At 47.1% G+C, this 20,439-nt stretch overlaps 1 protein-coding gene across 2 annotated transcripts in view; it reads left to right on the top strand.

Annotated features, from left to right (window-relative positions):
* Positions 1–20,439, top strand: part of ITGA9 (integrin subunit alpha 9) — a 348,141-nt gene that overhangs the window by 63,821 nt on the left and 263,881 nt on the right. For both annotated transcript variants that reach the window (XR_004475769.2, XM_004277914.4), the window contains exons 11-14: positions 708–802; positions 4,751–4,841; positions 7,058–7,103; positions 12,912–13,066. Coding sequence is in view for 1 of the 2 variants with exons in the window: in XM_004277914.4 (XP_004277962.1) it covers positions 708–802; positions 4,751–4,841; positions 7,058–7,103; positions 12,912–13,066 (387 nt within the window). In the remaining variant the exon portion in view is untranslated. The remainder of the gene's footprint in view (positions 1–707; positions 803–4,750; positions 4,842–7,057; positions 7,104–12,911; positions 13,067–20,439) is intronic.

Raw genomic sequence — 20,439 nt, 5'->3', positions numbered from 1 at the left:
CCCATGGCAAGGCCCATCCATGTACACTGGGGAGAGGATGCCTGTTAGAAACCACATTTTCTGTGTAGACACAGGGCTGAGCCCTGAGCCCACTGGAGTTTTGCTTCCATGAAATCCCTTCTCATCAGCTCAGTGTTCTTTGCTATGTGTTTGTGGTGCAGTGAACGTTGCTGCTGGTCCATAGGGGCTTCTATGGCGGCCAAGTCTGAACCAGCTTCCTCTCACTACAAACCTTGCTTGTTTCTGAGCCTCTGATGCTCCACGATGCTCTGAGAGCATGGAGGAAGATCTAGTTGTCAGTTTGTGAGAGTAACGTTGATTTTTTTGGTAAAGGGAATACCATTTTATATAATTCCTTTACCCAAGAACAGAGTTGACTTTCTCAGTTATGCAATAACCATTGTCTATGGAGTTCCCTTCTCAGACAGACATTAGGGTGGGTGGTTGATATTTGCATTTCTTTTATTGGTTAGATCAATAATTTATTCCTATGAGGATGAGGGAGAAATTTTCTGGAACTAACCTCTTCTCAGCTTCTATAATTTTCTTTCTACTTTTTTTTTTTTCCTGCTGCTAAGAGATCATGTGCCTAGTTTAATGCTTGAACAAGCAACAACCAAGAAATTTCTAGACATCATGGCAGGAATTAGAGAATCCACCATTATGTTAATGGCTTTTCTAACCCAGAGCTGCTTTTCTCCCCCTAGATGTGGCCATTGGTGCACCCAAGGAGGATGACTTTTCAGGAGCGGTGTACATCTATCATGGTGATGCCGGTGGGATGGTCCCTCAGTACTCCATGGTAATTGGTGTGAAAGTGTCATGGTTGCTGTTCATACATTCATTCCACAGATACATACAACACACGGCGTTGTTCCTGCCTTCATCTTCCCCCCCCTCCAGTGGAAGACACAAACCATTGAGACTGCTTTTTAAATCAAAACATATTTATAGACTCCCGAGTTTGCTCATATCCAGGGAGGCATTCTGCCTACAAAAGATAAGATCCAAATTCTTAGCCAGAGTTAGAATGATTTATGTAAGAAGAGGTGGATTGCTTTTTCTGGTTACTGCTTTGTCAACCATCTGTGCTAAGCCAAAGGAATATCTTGTAAAATATAATCTAGAAAGACAGTGGTCCATGGAGGAGGGACGTGAAAGCTGTCACAGGGCTGTTGTCACAGTTGGCATTAAAACGGGGAGCTGGTCAAAGCCCTGGCCTCGTGCCCCAGACTTGGGAACGTGGAAGTGGTGAGTTCTGTTTTTTGCTATATCAGCTTGGAGTTCAGTCTTGCTGATGGTGTCAAGCCCAGCCCCTGGGAAAAAAGGAAGTCACTCTCTGGACAGAAGCATGGTCAGGATGTTTGTGGATGTCTGCATGTAGAGTGGCACAGGCCTGGGTCTTTCTCCCAGTGGGTCAGCAACAGAAAGGGACTGAGCATATGTCGAGAAATTTCCAATCAGCACCTGCTGATTTACTGAACATTTACTATGTGCTTACCGCCTCCTATTCATGCTGACATTTCTCGTCACCAAGAAGCTTGCCTTGTATCTTGATTATTGCGAAGGAAACAAAACTTTGAACTGAGTCCTGTTCTTATAAAACGTTCTATAACATGAAATAGGAAAGTATCGAAAGTTGTCCACGTACTAAAGTCTCTAGGTAAGAAAAGGCTTTGCAAGTTGATTTTAAGAGGCAATGCATATGTGTAAGTTCAAGGTGTACGTTCCTAATTGTTCTTCCTGCAGCAGATATGAGTTAGCTAATGAAGGGTTGAGGGCTGGCTGGTTTGCTGCCACTTGAGCCCAGATTCTCTCTGCTGGGCCTCCTGCTCAGCTCTGTGACTCTTGAAAGAGGCAGTTGCCAGGGGAGGTGCTGGCGAGAGCAAGGATGCTTCCTGAGCGCCTGCTCTGCCCTCTCACCTTTAGTCCTCAGAATAGCCCTGTGAGATGGGCACCTTGGTTATCCACCTTTTATTTACAAGGTGACTCCAGGCCAGGGAGGTTAATTAACATGCCCACGGTCACCAGCTAGGAAATGGCAATTTGACCATGAACCTTTGCCAGTCTGTCTCCCAAACCTCTTACTGCAACCACCACCCTCAATTCCACATCGGGAAAAAGGAACGCTCAGGGAAGCTCAGTTGGAAAACTCAGAACTATGGAAGTTTATTTGTCTGTGAGGCATATATACTCTGAGGGGCATTTATCTACATGGACCATCCTCTGTGCATTAGAAATGAGTAGTGGTGGGAATAAACTCCTAGAGGATTTAGCTGAGGTGGCAGGAGGAAGAGGGCTCTGGGCACAGTTTGGGGGCCACATCCGTGTCTCAGTGGCTGCTCTACCCTGGGTCAGGGATGCTGTTCCCACTGTCACAAGCTGAAAGTCATCCAGGGAGCAGCCATCCTTGTGCCGCCATCGAGGTCACTCTCCATGCTTCCTCCTGGAAGCTTGTTCCCGGACCTGGGAAGCTAATCACACAGAGCGGCAGCCTGTGAGAGACCCCCAGCTTCCCCTCCTCTGGCGGCCCTCTCGTGTTTGTTGCGTTGCTGGGCGGACTCCCTGCAGAGAACTGAGTATAAATTTTGTGGTCAGTGCGGATTGTCTTTAGTAGGAAGCAGGGATCAGCAGCTGGACCCGTCCTGCCTTTGTCAGCACGCAGCCTGGCTCATTAGCTCTAACAAAGAGAAGTGGTTTGGGGCTCTTTAAAAAAAAAAAAAAGAAAAAAGAAACAACCATGATTACACGTTTCCAGACTCCTAATATGTATGTGATAAGGTTTGTGATTTTAAAGGAAGAAAAATCCTTTAACGCCAGGTTCTCTCCAGGGCCCAGGTCTGGACAGAACGGGCATTGTGTGGGTGAACTACAGGAGGAAGTCAGAAACAAGTCTGGGCAATGGAATCGCTTTTCTTTGGCCCAGATTGGTGTTATTTCTGCTGGACGCATTGTGAGATCAGGGTCTAAAGTTCTTCCATATAACTCTAACTCATTCCTCTTTCTCGAGTTTACCATGAAAAGTGTTGATTTTAAGATCCTCGTGCACCTTTCTCAATTTGAGAGCCCTCCAGGCATGTCACGGCGGCCCCTGTGATCTTTCTCCTGCCATCAGGACACCGCATGTAAACCTGGTGAAGTGGAGGTTTCCCAAGGCTCCTGGTTTTCATTTAGAGTTATTAGCATCGAGCAGACTTATCTTCCTGGCTTTATGGCCTAATGGCCTGCAGATGTCTGTGGGATAACTTAAGCCTGCATCGCCACCCCCAAAAGGACCACCCCTTCACTCTTCCCTGCTTGTCTCAGCCACAGCATACCTTAGAAATGCAAACCCAGGGCAAGCTGCTGCTCATGTCATTGGACCTCAGAGCCGAGATGGTCTGCTTCAAGATGTGACTTTTAAGAAACGTGCAGATGCACATCCGTGTTTCCTTAGACAGAGCCATTGGGGATGTGGGGCTCTGCCTGTTATCAAGAAACACTTCTTCAGTGTTTCCCTACAGTGTTCTGATTTGTGCTTTGATGCTTGCACATTTCCTGTTGGATGGTTTCACTGAGGTGGCAGGCAGAGGGTTATTAGCAGTTATTGGCCGCTGCAGGGTGGGGGAGTCCCTGCTGTCTCCATCTGTAAACCCTGTAGGAACACCTCCTCCCCATACTCGTGACTTCTTTGCAGGATGACTCGGTGAGGAAAAGGATAAGGCAAGAAAGTCCCAAGTGAGCCACGACTATGTGTAAACCTGGTTCTGACATGGAGGTTGCTGTGTGGCATGAAAACAAAGCATTTCGCTTACCATCTACATCGAGGGCCTTGGGAGGGAAGCCTCCCCAGGGAGACTGTTTAGAGAAAGGGAAGAAAGAACAGGTCAGATCCCAGAACATGGCACTTTTCTGATTCAGGAAGTTTGATATCTTTGTGAGGAACTGTGCCACACAGGCATGGTTGTGTGACAAAGGCTGGTTGTACAATGAATATTCTTGGACCAACACAGCATGTGTTGTGTTAGCATCTGTTGAACTTGATGAAGGAGAGATAAGTACAGATGTTCGTGTGCCCTGTGGCAGAGGAGCTGTCAGTGCTGAATGGTTGGTTGAAGGCTGCCTTTTAGGAAGAAGGGTGGCTTCAGCTAAGTTTTTGGATTTCCTACAGTTTGTAGAAGGTTCAGGACCATGGAGTTCTAGATGTACTAGGTAGAGCTGTTTCATCCTGTCTGTGATGCTCAGGAGCCTGTAGATCTTTTGGTTGGCTTGATCGAGAGCTGTCGTGCTAATTCCTGTCCACCTAGGGAACAGATGACGTGTGCCTCTTAGGAGTGTTCCATGTTTAGTACATGTTTGGGTAGAGAGATATAAGGACAATATGTTCTTAGAATTTCAGCCAGCTATACCTGTGTAAACACAAAAGAGAGCCTCCCTTAGAAACGGAAGTTAACCTTGATCCACTTGGAACTTCATTCAACACATCAAAACACTAACACACTCATCTAGGTGACTTTTTCATTAGCACTGAGCTTAGAAAAAATTTTAAATGGTGACATTTGACTAAGGCAAGTAATAATAAAGGAGTGCGTGGTCTTCAACTGCCTGCTAAAGCCCCCCACCCCCTGCCCCGATAAAATTCGGACTATGATTTTTTTCTTTGAACAACTTCAAGACCAGGTGTCCAGGGAAGCTGCCCTAAAACAGTCACTGGTTCTTATTTGTGACTGTGCTCCTTCTGGTGACTCAATCTCTCTATTATCTGTTTCAGAAACTTTCTGGGCGGAAGATAAGTCCAGTCCTGCGGATGTTTGGTCAGTCCATATCAGGAGGCATTGATATGGATGGAAATGGCTATCCCGGTAAGCTATTTTTCTTTAAAAGCATATGAGATAAGCAAAGATAACCAGTCTGGTAAGCGTGATCACAGATGTGACCTGTATTTAGGATTAGGAAAATTCATACAGTAGAATAGGGTATTTTGCTTGGTGTTTGACTTTTAAGATGAAAGTAGTGTTAACGTTTATTTTTCAGTTTTAAAATGTTCTACTCCAAAGGGTTTAAGCACCAGGAAGGTGGATTTTTGCAGTAATTTCTGTGGCAGCAAGTCTTTCTGCTAAAGACCAAAAGCACTCCCCACATTTAAAATGATAACCAGTGAAGCCTCATGTTTGCCTTGGTATTTGAGCATATTCGGAGGCGTCTTCCTCTGGAGAATGAAGAAGGCACTGAGCAACCCCCCACCCCCACCCCCGCCGTGAGACAAGTATTGAAAGAAACACTTGGAGCAGGAAGAAAACCATGTCATATGTCATCTCCCTGACGGACAAAACAGACCTTCACCATTCAAGGCTGGCTGGCTTGTCTTCAGGGTTAATTAATGCCTTGTGGTGACTGAGACTGAAGAAAAATGTACGATTTCAAACCCCAATCCCAAGTGATATCCGGTGTAGGTAAAATTGACTGGGCAGTGGAGTAGTGGTTCCTTTGCTGCCTGAAGGGGATGGAGTAGGTGAGGTGAGGAAACAAAGAGAAGAATTTGGAAAAACCCCAAATCATCATGGAATTCAGAAGAAATGTCCCTGAAACTCTAGGTCATCTTGCTATCTTGAGAAAGTGTTTCTTTCCATTTAAAATGCCTCAGAAGGATCTATGAAAATGAATGCAATCTTGTATGAGTCTTTTTAGGTTTGAGAAAGCAGTTCTTGTTCTGGGCAATTTGTAGCCATCCCTAAATAATACCTACCATTGGTTTAGCACTCTGATATGTGCAGAATGCTTCCCTGTGCAATGTACATCATATAGTTACCCCACAGGTAGCTAAAGATGGGGGTGTCTCCCCAGTTTACAGACAAGGATACTGAGCCTCAGAGAACTAAGGGCACCAGAGACCACATCATTGTGGACAGGGACCCAGGCTGCTTCTCTGTAGTTGCACGGTGAGCAGGTATGGTCACACTTCACGACGGATGTGGATTTCTTACCTTGCATTTTTCCTAAAAGAAATGGCAAGTGCGTCGGGTTCTTTTATTTTCAAATATCCAGGCAATTTAAAAAGGCTATTAGAAAATAGCAAAATTAACAGGCATACCCAAGTGCAGAAATTTTAGCAGCCCTGCAATCCACAGATATGCTCTTTGTTTTTCCTTAATGAGGACGTCGTGTAGATGTAGGGATTCAGATGCTTGGTTCTGTGAAGTAGTCATGGGAACCGCAGGGCTGAGAGGTTTATATTTGAGGGGAGGAAAGGCAGAGAGCTGTTGGATGAATGCATACTTCCTAAATTAAATTTTTTAGGAATAAACATTACCAGCTAACACTTGTCTTGATTTATAGTTTGCCAAGTATTTTCATGAGTTTTCTGATTTTAATATCTGATTTAACATATTTAATAAATATATCGAACAAGTGTGTAATAAATATATTCTGATTTAAATATTATGAAATATTGTCAACTTTTGAAGAAGACAGTGGGGATAATTATCTCCATTGTGCAGACAAGGACACAGAGAGACTCCGGGGTCACATAGAGTGAGGGGTGGAACGGAGATGATTCACATGTTCTACAGAACTTAGAGCTTTTCCCAAGAGTCAGTTAATTCCAAGTGTCCCCCTCTCTGATTCCCCGATGTCCAAAATAAATATAATGTGAGCCACTTACATAATTTAAAATATTCTAGTAACCACTAAAAAGATAAAAAGAAACAGGTGAAATTAATTTTCATAATGTTAATTTAGCCCAATGTATCCAACACATTATCATCTCAACATACAATCAGTATAAAAATTATTAATGAGATCGTTAATGTTTTTTGGTACCAGGTCTTTAAAATTGTTTCGTGTCTTACACATACAGCACATCTCAGTGCAGACCAGCACGTTTTGGGGTCTCAGCAGCAACATCTGGTGATTGACTGCTATATGGGGCAGTGTGGCTCTAACTCCTACAAAGTCATTTCAGAGCCCAGGGGTGCCCCCTGACCTTGAGGCTGGCCTCCATTGCCGTGGAGCCCCTTGACAGCGGGTGGGTGAAATGGGCTTCAGCAAGTTTCTGAATCTGTAAACTTGTGGTTTTCAGATGTAACTATTGGAGCTTTCATGTCGGACAGTGTGGTTCTCCTAAGGTGAGATGCTTCTCTCTTTCCTCTTGGCTCTTCTTGGGTGAGGGATGGAATTTGGTGGGGAAGGGGGGCCCAGGGGAGTTATTCATCATTAGTCAGCAGTCACTCTGCCCTGTTCCTTGCAGGCAGAGGTGCTTGGTAAGTGCGAATGCTGCCTTTGTTTTTTCATTCTTGTTATCCTCTATCCCAGGGTTTCCAGCCGGTGGGCCTTGAGTGGTTTACGTGTGTGAGAGGATAGCATCCTCTAGGATGCTAGAAGCTCCTCTAGGAGCTTCTAGGAAGAGTTGAGGTTTTTGCCTTTTGCTGTGAACAGTCCCTTCCATAGATGTGCTCTACACATGGTGTCATTTCCTGTGGGCGCCATGACACTGCTCTATCCCATCTCTTCATCCCTGCACCCTTCATCCCGGCTCTCCCACCTTGTAGTCCCCAGCCCCCCAGGGCCTGGGAGCCTCCTGCCCCCTCATTCTTTGGTGGCAGCAGAGGGTGAGGGACATGAGCTCAGGCCCAGTCCTCGCTGTGAAGCCCATGCAGTCTGGATCTTTCCTGCAAAGGCCAGCGGGCTGCTGGCCTACCCATGAACCCTCTCCAAGTATTTCTGTCTCTGTGACTCAGAGAAGGCAACATTACACTTTGGAGCGGGAGCCAACTCATAGGTTTTGTTAACAACCTGATTTCAGAACTTTCTAAAATAGGCTAGTAGGCTCTTAGAGCTGGAAGGGATCCCAGAGGCCATGGATTTCCACACCCTAGATTCCTCTTGTTCAGCAGGGCCTTCCTCTGAGTCTCCACCATAGTACCACACAGCCTCCTCTAGAAGGACGTAGTGCCCAGGGTGGGGATTAGTAACTTCTGAGGGGACCAGTTCACCCACAGGTAATGAAAAATGTTAAATTGTTCAAGCTAGTTACTTTGCACACACTTAACTGACAAATGCTAATTTCAAGGTTTGTCATATTGGCAGCAGTCAGAAAATCCATGTGTAACTTACTTTTTCAAGATGATGATCATAAAATTCCTGAGTCAGAAATGACTCTGCTACTCCAGGAATTATAATACTTCTAATATCAACCACTACTCATTTATTGAGCACCAGAATGGGCAGAGAATTGTGGGGAAACATAATATTTCAGGCATTGTCCATTCTACACCAAGGGGATTAGTTAAAGCAAGCCATAAATACATCATAAAACCTCAGCTATATAATGAAATATGTGATAGGTGCTATATGAACAGTATAGATAATAAATATTCTAAGGATTTAGAAAAGATGATGAACAACACCCTAGGGATGCTCTAGACAGAGACTTGGATCATATTTTCTCATCAAGACACATAGTCTCAAGGGCCTTTGGCTTTCAAGTTCTTTCTTTCCTAAGAGTTGGCTTAACATGGCCAATCATGTTGGAAATGAAATGAATAAATTTAATATGACATCCCCCCCCCCCACCACCGCCTGACAAATGTTAAATTGTTAAAGAGGCAGAAATAGCCTTAAGGTTAAGGGTGTAAACTCTGGGGCAAGGTGGTCTGGGCTCAAACCCTAACTCTGCCCTTACAAGGTGAGTTTCCTGGGCAAGTCTGGTAACCTCTGCTTCAGGATTGTCATCTGTTAAAAAGGCAATAATAGTACTTACCTCACTGGGTATCATAAGTTCTTATGAGAGCTCAGTGAGCTAGAACAGTGCCTGGTTTAAGTGCCCAGTAAATGTTAGCAGTTCTGACATCAGTTGGGTTTAATTTGCCTGCCTCAAAGTCTGCTTCTTGGTCCCCTATCTTCCATATAACAGCCCTTCAGTATTTGAAGGTGGCGGCTGTGTCCCTCGGGTGGTGACTTCAGTAAGATGGGTCCTTTAATTACTCCCCACGGGACTGGATTTCTACTTTATCACCCTTCTTCTGGGTTGGTAGTTTTTCAGGTGGAACAGCTTTCATAGCTCCAGATGGTTGCGGTTGGACTTGTGAAGCCAGGGCTCTGGCTGGTGGCCTCACGAAGTCATTTTCCCTCCCTCACTCTTCTGAGCAGTGTGCCCTGGCTTCTCAAGATTCCCCTTGAATAAAACGTGTTGCCCCACTTCTCTTTGTGGAAACCAGGCCCTCTCCAAACTGGGAGCTTCTGGCACAAAAGGCACATCTCATAGGTTCTGCATTTTCATCATTCTTGTATTTTATAAGCTTGTAGCTGTGAGCTCTAACCCAGAGGGGCTTGTCTCCTTTTGTCCTCTGATGTGAGGGACAGCCCTCCCCAGGGGTGTAAACATAAAGCGTAAACATAAAGCGAGGCAGTGACACGTGGATGGGAGACCACAGACCCCAGCCTGGGATGGAGGGTTGAATCGGATGAGGTGAATTCTAACGGGGCCAGATGTAGAGTCCATGGAAGAGAACGCCTGGAAGCACTCCTGGGGAGGGGAGGCTTTAGGAGCAGGGCCAGGAGCACCGGCTTGGATGGGTAGGTCCGCGGAAGGCTGTGACAGCTACTCTAGGGGTGCCAAGCTCACCATATCCCATTCCCTCATTCATTCTGCTCTGTGCATTGACCTGTTGAGACATGAAGTAGCTCCCTGGAGTAATGGATGGCTTTGGGGATATCCCAGTTAGTGGTCTAACCCTTCACCAGGGTGCGGGCTCATTATGTGTCCCCCCCGACCCCGTCTCTGCCCTGCAAGCAACATGACCCCACAGAAGGCCAGGGTCACTGGAGCAATACCACGTCAGAAAGTATTCTGACTGGTTTTATTATTTACCTGGAAGTTAAATATCAGGATCAAATCAAATATCAGAATTTGAACTATCTGAGAAGCATCAGAAAGAAGTATTCCATGGAAAAAGAAGATGTGGTGTGTATGTGTGTATATATATATATATATATACACACACACACAATGGAATATTACTCAGCTATAAGAAAGAATGAAATGCCGTTTGCAGCAACACAGATAAACCTAGAGATGATCATACTAAGTGAAGTAAGCCAGGCAGAGAAAGACAAATACCATATCTCACTTATAGGTGGAGTCTAAAAAAATGATACAAATGGACTTATTTACAAAACAGAAATAGAATCACAGACATAGAAAACAAATTTCTGGTTACCAAAGGGGAAAGGTGGGGGGAGGGATAAATTAGGAGTTTGGGATTAACATATACACACTACTATATAGAAAATAGATAAACAACAAGGTCCTACTGTATAGCACAGGGAACTATACTCAATATCATATAATAATCTATAAGGGGAAATAATCTGAAAAAGAATAGATATATGTATATGTGTAACTGAATCCCTTTGCTGTACACCTGAAACTCACACAACATTGTAAATCAACTATATTTCAATTAAAAAAAAGTATTCCAGCCACCAGCTTCTTTAAAGTCTCAAGCACATTTGCGGTGCTGTCTTTGGGTGCCCCTTTGCTTTCATCTCAGACTGTGAAACCCAGTCTCCCGCCCCCCAGGGGTGTGGGTTGGCCAAGCTCTGCCCTCGGGAAGTTCGTTCTCTGGGATTAACTTGAGAGGGCAGGCCTGGTGTTAGGGTGATAGGCGCTTGGTGTTAATGCCATTGAAGATTAAAGGAAGTGATCAGAGAGGCTTATGAAAGATTTCTGGGCTTTTCCTGGTCCAAAAACAATACTTGGAGTTGAAACAAAAAGGCTTGAGGGAACTGATCTGATGGATGTTGGAGATGTGCTTGTGAAGGTCCTGGTCTGTCATTTCAAAGGACTGTTGTTTTTTTTTAAAGAATGGCTCATGGAGGTCCTATTGTCTGTACCACTCACTTCTGCTTCCTACTCACCTCGCCTTCCCCTGCCAGGCTCTGCCAGGAGAAGAAGTGTCCTCCCCATGAGGGGATCCTGGGGTGATAGGAGGGCCTGGGCTGCTTCTGTGCAGTGACTGGCAGGACACATGGGCAGCTGGGGTTCTTACAGGGTGGACGCCCTGTTTTGTGAAACTTTGGCTCCTCCTGTGGTTTTCAATCCCTTGGCCTGGAGAGGAGGTTTCACCCATTTAACAAGGTTTTTTTTTTTTGTTTTAATTTTTATTGGAGTATAGTTGATTTACAGTGTTGTGTTAGTTTCAGGTGTACAGCAAAGTGAATCAGTTATACATATACATATATCCACTCTTTTTAAGATTCTTTTCCCATATAGGCCATTGCAGAGTATTGAGTAGAGTTCCCTGTGCTATACAGTAGGTCCTTATTAGTTATCTATTTTATATATAGTAGTGTGTATATGTCAGTCCCAATCTCCCAATTTATCCCTCCCACCCTTTCCCCCCGGTAACCGTAAGTTTGTTTTCTACATCTGTGATTCTATTTCTGTTTTGTAAGTAAGTTCATATAACAAGCGTTTTTGAATACTTACTCTCCTGGGAATATCAGGATGAACTCACCAGGATTCCCACCACCCTCGGAGGGCCTACAGGGCAGGTGGAGCGGATTTGGAAATGGACAGTGACCTTAGTTAGTAGATGAGGCGAGGTGTGAACACAGTGTCGGGAACACAGAGAAGGAAGACATCCAAGTGCCAGGGGTGCTAAGGAACACTCGAGCATTTTCCAAGGATGAACGCAGAAGGAAGTTGGAAAACCGGATATTGGGTTTCTTCCAGGCAGCGCTGTTGTCTGACTTCCGTTAGACCTACAGCTGTATCTGCTCTGGGATCCTGCAGTTCCTTTCTACCTGTCACAGCTGTTCCTCTCTTGACCCATGTCTCAAGGCAGTGCTGGCAATAGTGAAATCCCCTAACCCCATTGGGCCATGCAGCTCCTCGCTTCCTTTTTTCTCTGAGGTTTTCCTTAACGCTTTCTTTTCTCAGAGTTGGTGTTGGTCCTGGTTCCCATCTATCTTGTCCCCCTGGATGCTCTTTGTGGGATCACTGAACACAAGTGAGGTCATTGTTCTCAAGCTGCTAATGCCCCTTAATCTTGTTATGTCACCCCAGTGGCGTGAAGGCCGGGGCTCCTTGGAGGTAAAAGGGTCTTTTTGTGAGGCCTGGAGGGGAGAAGGTTAAGCCATAGCTTGGGTGAACCGTCCCTCAGCAGATGTTTGCAACAAGAGCAGAATGGTGTGATTCACTCTCTGCTTCTGTTGGGGAGCCCCCGGGGAGTCCCCAGAAGGCCAGCAATGATGGATGGAGTCCATCCATCAGGCCCTGGGGGATGATCCCTGTTGGTGAGAGGAGTGCGCTTGTTTATTGGGTTTCACTTTTGGTCCCACCACCAGGCAGGTTGGTTTCTTCAGCTCTAAAGTGCTTTGGTGTTACCAGCTGGGACTCCATTCATCAAGGTCTTTTAGAAAAATACTTTATTAATTGATGGGAGTAAATGAAGAGAGTAGGTTTGACCCACTGGATGGGACTTTGCAGTTCATGCTTGTAATGGCAGTAAATGCTTTGGGGAATTCCTGCTTATGTATCTATTTCGTGAGTCACAGCATCCCCTATAGGGACGCCTCTTAAATCTATTCCTATCTTCCTAATATAATGGAAATCAGAACTTAACTGGTGAAATTTTAAATAATCTCTCAACATCTTGTGGTTCATTTACGACTTCAAGCAGATAGATGTGTTTTGTTAACAACTAACTTGCCTTCATTATTGGGAAGATAACCATTCATTTATTGGGAAATAAGCTGAGAAACCGGAGAAAAGGATTTGCAGAGCACCCTGGCCATTCTCTCTTGGGCTGTTTCACACTTTAATTAGAGGCTGGGCTGAAGCCCTGGGATTTGTCCTGTTGGTTTACTTCTCATTTGGTTCTGAGTGCTGCTCTTCACCGTGACTAAGTCGCCTTCCTCTTGACCTGTAGGGCGAGACCCGTCATCACGGTGGATGTCTCCATCTTCCTCCCCACCTCCATCAACATCACGGCGCCCCAGTGCCACGATGGCCAGCAGCCTGTGAACTGCCTGAATGTCACCGCCTGCTTTAGCTTCCACGGCAAGCACGTTCCGGGAGAAATAGGTAAAGAGCCACCGAGTCAGAGCTCAGCATAGCCATCTTAGCTGGAGTGGGCATGTGGGGTCGTGGGAAGCCAGGGGATGTTTCTGGGGTTCCCTCCTGCTGTGCATCCCAGCTGGTTTTGTAGGCAGCAGGCCCACAGGCTAGATGCCCTTTCCCCTGAGGTTCCCCCTCTTCTTTTCTTACCGTTGTTTTTCCAGTTCATTGCAACCTCTAGCTCTCAAATAATATTTGACTCTAAGCATCCTTTCTGCAAATGTCCATGGACCAGACTGAAACCTCACTGGGCAACGGGTGGGATAGGTGGTGGGGCTTGTGGAAATGCAGTGAATAGCCTGGCCCTTCTGGAACATTCCATGCAGTTAGAAAAAAGAAGTGGTGGGACTTTGGAGGCTCTCCCTTGAGCTTGCAACCCCAGTCAGATGTCAGGGGCTTGTGTTCTTTACTGTGGAATCAGAGACCGAGGATGGGTGGTGGGATTAGGATTGCTGAGTTTTACAAAGGCTCGGGCTTCCAAAAGGTGGCGAAGCTGCTTTGTTAGCTTCAGATGTTGGAGAAGGGGCAGGCGAACCCTGGCCAGTGGCAGCTGTCCCTGCCGTTTCTCTGACTGGGAGAGGGCGACTTGCTGGCCCAGCTCCAGAGACTGGGCCAAGCCCAGGAACAAAATAGGATCAGTGTGTATTAGAATTCAAAGTGTGTGATCACCTGAAGGAAATGAATCTGGAGCAGCTGTGCAGATTAAGAGGTCTTTTAACTTGAGAGACATTGAATAATAGAAAGTAGAGTTCCAGGAAAATGAAAAAAAACGAAACAAAACAATAAACACCACCACTATTAAGGACCTGGACTCATTGAATTTCTTAGACAGTTTTTGTGTCATGAGTGTCTCCCCTCCCTACTCACTGTGTAGTCCTTGGACCAGCAGTATCAGCATTTCCTGGGAGCTTGTTAGAAATGCAGAATCGGAGGCCCTGATCTGAACCTCTGAACCAGAAACTGGATTTAGATCCCCACAAGATGCTGGTACACATTTAAGTTTGAGAAGCTCTGCTCTGGAGCACATGTATGTGGGTGCCCGGACACGCAGAGCTCACGGTGCACACACTATTCCATTTCTCCGCTGCACCTTGAATGCTCTACCTTATTTGACAATATGCTAATCCGTCTAGGCTGTTTCATTGGCATTTCTCTTGATCTTCAGGTGGATTGAATAAGCTCAACAATGAAGCCTTGTGTTTTTTATACGGATTTTTGAAAAAGAACTTAGAAATTTCAAAACTGAATATAAATTTACTGTGAACTTGGGACTTGGTTAGTGAGAGAGGACTAACAAACCTTTTGTGTGCAACCCAGTGAGAAAAAGATACTTGGTCCGGATCATACAGGTCTCGGTGAAGCCAAGAGTTGAATTCTGGTCTGATGATACTATTGCTTTCCAAAAATGATTTCCCACCACCTCCCTAATTGTTTAAGGCACCACAGTCTCTAGGAAAAAAATGTTCTGATGGTCTTGGGACTCATATATCCTCTGCCTAATTAGATGGTGTGTCCTTTATCAATACCAACTTGTGATGTAGTTGAACTCCATTAAGAAACATTTTAAAAGAATTGTTGAGTTGAAGATTACTTATGTTGTGTTTAAAAATAAGCAGAACTACTCTACAATTCTAAGGACAGCAAGCAATTAATAGTTCATGTGTGTGTTCATTTGACAAATATTTACCGTTCGCCTGCACGGGCCAGCCGTGTCCTCACGGAGTTTTTAATGGGAATTAGAAGGAGTTTCTGTTTTGATCCTGAAGCTGCATACACAGTTTTCAGACTCAATAACTACATCACTGTGGTGGTGAAAATGGAGGTAAGTTGGGTAGAGCAGGAATAGAGGAGAAGAAACCAAGATGCAAATTTTGAGCGAGAGTGACTTCAGAGCATATGAGATCAGTGGGAGAGCAAACTCTGATTTGTAGGTTCAGGGGCTGAGCCAGGAGGAGATGTGGGTTTCTCCTCATGCTGCCCCCCACAAGTGGATCCTTCTGGAACCCCAGTCATTGACCCCAGCCACCAGGGCCCCTTTCATTGACCCTGGTCATCGGGGACCCTTTCCTTGACCCCAGTCATTGGGGCCCCTTTCATTGACCTCCAGGCAGAATTATAATTAAGGTCCAGGCTAGCAATGGCCCTTCAGTGCTGGGGTATGATGGAAGAGACAGGCTGTCGGATGACATCCAGTGTTGCCTTCATGGGCAGCAACCTGGCTGATGTCCACCTTAGGATGTGGAATGTTGAGCAGGAGCACCTGCCCCAGTGCAGGTTACTTCCTTACCCTCCATCTGCCACATGGGTTCATTGATGAAATTAGACATCCCTTGACAGTCTAAGGGGATGTTTGCCCACATTTATTTAAGATTCAGGCATGAAGAGGATGATAACTGGAGACTTTGGGTATTCGTAGGGCAAAGCAGGAAATTTTCTATCCCTGGCATTTTCTGTCCCTTCCCCTGCCATTCAGGGAAATGAGCTATATCTCAGTCTTCGCAGTAAAGGGAGAAATGTAGAAATCTGCCGCAAAATAAGCTGGCAGGGGAATACAGAGAGTTTGAGGAGGGAATGATGGGAAGTCATGATGGTGTGATGAGGAATCAGGTGGAGGCAAAGTAGCCAGGTGGATCCAGATGTGGGCAGAGTGCAGCATAGAAGCAGCCCCTTGGTTCTGTACCACCGGGAAGATCAGGTCCCCTGTTTCCATATCCAGGAAGGATGGGAGCACCTTCAGCACACAGACATCCTCCTCTCTCCTCCAGGCCCAGCAGCCACTGCTGGCCAGCTCAGTGTCATCGCTCAGGCCTCTGTGTTGGGAGCCCAGGGCTGGAACTCCAGTTATGAGCCTTCCTTGCTCTCACTGCTGGCAGCTGCACAAGAGCATGTTAGTGGTGGTTTTGGCATGGCATGCTTGGCAAGTCGGCATCTTCTAGGCACCTCTCAGTGTCTGCATATCCAGAGCTGAGTCTGTCAGCAGAACGGCTGCATTTGGGCAAGACAGCCTGGGCAGTGCAATAAAGAGGCGCCGGTTGTGTGCTAGGTACTTCGGAACAGTTGTCCGAAGTGGCATATATCTGCTGGCATCTTCAGCTGCGGGACCACCCTGGGGATGTCTTGGGGGGCCGTAAGCGGTTGACATTATAGTCATCTCTTTGGTTTTTTCTCTCCCTTGGGACCTGATGGGGCTGAAGCATACACACAGAGAAGGGACTCCTTTTGCCTCTTCATTTTCTGTGTTGGTAATGGAAAAACCAAAGCTCCCACTTGGTCACAGAACATTCAGGGCCAGCTGATGACCCAAGCCACTAGAGGGGCTGCTGCGGCTTCTGGCAATGCTGTGGGATCTACAGAGGTTCTTTACGGGGGTGACTCTGCCTTGGCGCCAGTGACAGCTTGGCAGGGTCCATTCAGGAAGATGGAAACCACACCAGTTATTTTAACAGAGAGCGTTTAACGTTTGGAATCAGTTAAGCAGGTCATGGAGGACCCGGAAGTAACTTCAGGAAGCAGCCACCACTTCTAGGTCTGCACCAGGGATCTCAAAGGTGGTTTCCAGACCGGCTGCCACAGCAGTACATGGAATCTTGTTAGACATGTGAATTCTGCCTGATTTGGAAACTCTGAGGGTGGGGCCCAGCAAAACGTGTTTTAAAGGAATTTTTTTAATATATAAAAATTTATTTATTTATTTACTGGCTGAGTTTGGTCTTTGTTGCTGCATGTGGGCTTTCTCTAGTTGTGGCCAGCCGGGGCTACTCTTTGTTGTGGTGCACAGGCTTCTCATTGCAGTGGATTCTCTTGTTGTGGAGCATAGGCTCTAGGCACGCAAGCTTCAGAAGTTGTGGCTCACGGGCTCTAGAGCGCAGGCTCAGTAGTTGTGGCTCACGGGCTTTGTTGCTCTGTGGCGTGAGGGATCTTCCCGGACCAGGGCTGGAACCCGTGTCCCCTGCATTAGCAGGCGGATTCTTAACCACTGCACCACCAGGGAAGCCCGCAAAATGTGTTTTAACAAGCTTGCAGCTGGCTTAGGTTTGAGAACCTCTGGTCAAGGGGAACAAAGGGAAAAGGTTATACACGTGGTGGACCACTTCCTTGGGGTCATCAGAACCTAGAAGCTTGGAGAAGCGACCTTGCAGACCTGGCATCTAAACCTCAGAGGAGGGGACAGTGGCTGGTGCTGCTGGTACCTCAGAGGGGTGCAGTGAGTCTGGTTCTGAGGTGTGGGGGAAACATGAAACGAGAATTAACTGCTGTTGGAGGCGGCCACCATGGAAAACTGTCCCTTGGTTAAGCTCATGGGAAGCCCCTTCCCCTCTTCCAGCCTTGCAGCCTCCCTCAAGCTCTCCATGTCTGCAGGGCCTCCCAGAGAGCTACTGGCAAGGCAGAAGTGAGGTTTGCAGAGTCCCAGCCGAGCAGAGCAGCAGCTTCTTTTTTTTTTTTTTTTTTTTTTTTTTTTTTGCGGTACGCGGGCCTCTCACTGTTGTGGCCTCTCCCGTTGCGGAGCACAGGCTCCGGACGCGCAGGCTCAGCGGCCATGGCTCACGGGCCCAGCTGCTCTGCGGCATGTGGGATCTTCCCGGACCGGGGCACGAACCCGTGTCCCCTGCATCGGCAGGCGGACTGTCAACCACTGTGCCACCAGGGAAGCCCGAGCAGCAGCTTCTTAAATCCGTCACAGGGAGTCACTGAAACTCCTGTTGGCTCATTCAATCAACAGATAGTTATTAGGTTCTGAAAGGTGCCAGACTCTGTGCCCAGCATTGGGCACAGAGCATGGAACAGGCCAGTCAAGGTCTTGCCCCCATGGAGTGTGTGTGGTCAGCCCTGTGCTCCGTGCTGGGGTGCAGACACCGTGCCCAACTCAACCCCCAGAACACACTTATAACGGATTTCATCAAGCCATTTAAAACAAGAGTTCGGCTCATCTCAAGTCTTATTAACCTTCATTTTTGGCCTGGGGAGCAGCGTGTGGCTCCTGGGAGCCTCCTGGTTGCCATAAGCAAGGCAGGTGAAGGCCATGCCTGAGAGGCCTCTGCCCCTTACCCGCGGGCTGGGCCTGTACCTACTTGCCGGCCAGGCTGAAACCTAAATGCACTTGTCAGTCCTTGGAGGCTGAGACTCAAGCTGGCAATCCTGGACTCTCCCCAGAGCACTAAATAGAAACCAGGCAGGGCTGAGCCCTAAGTGGTTGTGTTCTGTGCTCTGACCCAGCTCCCTCATGTTGCTGTGGCTCTCGTATAGCCTGGCGAAGCTGTGAGTGAGCAGGGGGCCTGCCCTACCCCTGGACAAGCAGTAGAGCCCAGGTCCTGATAAATGGCACCAAGGTCATGCAAGCCAGTGGCAGAAATAAGTCTGACACCAGCAAGCTTTCCCCAGACCCTTCCTCTGGTCCTAGGGGTGTGTTTCTACTCAAGAGAGCATTTGCACACAGAGAACATTCCCTGAGCTCCTTCTGGTCTCTCGAGAAGCATGGAGATGGGATAATGAGGCAAATCCATGTTCTATGAGGAGGGTGGGGATCCTATTCTAATTACCACCTCATTCCTTTGGAGGAGGGCGAGAAAAGTTAGGTAAGTGGAAATAGCCTTTTTTCCCCTCTCCTGGAAAACTCCGAGGGAAGCTCAGAGTAAGTCGAAGGAGGATTTATTAGTAGAATTTCACAGCTGAAATCATGTTCTGATGGAGAATGGGAATGAATCAAAACTCTCTGGGAGCGACCAGAGCCGTGCTGATGCAAGACAGCTGGCTCGATACTGGCCCGGGCCGGTGTGGGGGGCCCTGGGGAACCAGCTGGGGGGCAGGGAAAGGAGGAGGCTGGAAGCATGACTCTGGGCTGATCAGCTTTTCCATCAAGATGACATCATTCGACATGGCAGGGACACAAGCTGCCAGAAGGAGAGCTGAGGATGTGAAGTGCGCTGTTGGAGCAGGCCCTAATCAGAACCAGCACCTCCCCGGCCCCGGCTGACTGGGCTGGGGGTGGCCGCTAGCAACTCCACCAGCCTGTTGCTCCCACGGGGTGGGCCGCCGAGCCAAGGGGCTGTCAGGCTGCTTCTCCGGCATCTCGTCTGCTTCTTAGGCGGGGCTCCCTTTTAGACACACTTGGGGTGGGGGCTGATCAAAACTGTTAGCAGCGAGCTCAGGGATTTAGGGTGGTCCACACTTCTTGCCACTCTGGCAGCTACCTCCTCACTCAGGCTGGGTTTCCCATCATGGGTCTCTGGTTTTGTTCTAGAAGAGAGATTTTGCTAAGGTGCTGACTTCTTTTTGTGTAATTTAAAATGCCAAAATAAATTTTAAATCAAGGAGAAGCACTGAGTAGGCAGTTCAAAAGGGGAAATGTTTCCAAAACGATTGCACTTGGTGAATTGGGTAATTTGGTCTGTCTGATTGTATGCTTTCTTGTTTTAGAAATATCTGGTAGGTGAGCGTGTTGGCATGTGTACAGTCTGCCCATAGCAGAGCAGCGGTTGTGGTCCTCAGCTTGGCATTAGTAACTCAGCTGTTTCTCCCCTCCCTTGAGTTGCAAGAAGAATCTATTGGGCCAACAATTCTGCAGTGAGATGGGGTTTTGGAGAACTAAGCTTGATGTTTGTTTATAAAGTATCTACACAGTTCTTGGCACATATGGAGGGTCGAATTCATTCTGTTTTCTGGACTTGCCCCATTTTAATGCAGATTCTTGCAGAAGCAGAGCCTGTATCAAGGATTTGAGTGCACATTGTTGATTCAGGAGGGGATCCCAGGAAACATCAGTAGGAAAGCAGGACCATGAGATAGAAAGGGAAGGCAGCTGTATTAGGGTTCACCAGAGAAGCAGAACCAAGAGGGTGTGTGTATATGGATATTATAGCTCAGAGGCAGTCTGGAAGCAGCACTTCTTTTCTTGGGGGGGACCTTGGTCTTTACATTTTAAGGCACTCAACTGATTGGGCGAGGCCCACCTGCATTCTGGAGGGTAATCTGCTTTATTCAAAGTCTACTGATTTAAATGTCAATCCCATCTAAAAAATACCTTCATCGTAACATCCTGATGGGTGTTTGACCAAATATCTGGATACCGTGGCTTAGTCAAGTTGACTAGAAACCATCACAGCAGCTGGATAGAGGGTGTGTTATTAAACAAGTTACCACTGTAACAGGGCGGCAGGAGCAGAATCCTGCTAGGGAAGTCTGGGGGCCAGTGTGGAACACACCTCACGGTTACCCCACCCAAAGGACCAGGGAGCTGGGGTCATGCTTTCCTGAGCGCTGCCCCAGGGGCTTTAGTCCTTGGTGCTCCTGGCCTGCCATGCCCACGGGTGCGTGCCATGCCCACCAAAGCCCTTGGGAAAGGG

This window comes from Orcinus orca, chromosome 10, assembly GCF_937001465.1.
Source record: "Orcinus orca chromosome 10, mOrcOrc1.1, whole genome shotgun sequence".
NCBI lineage: Eukaryota > Metazoa > Chordata > Mammalia > Artiodactyla > Delphinidae > Orcinus > Orcinus orca.
Note: the sequence above shows the minus strand (reverse complement) of the source record. Positions and strands in the feature narration are given on the sequence as shown.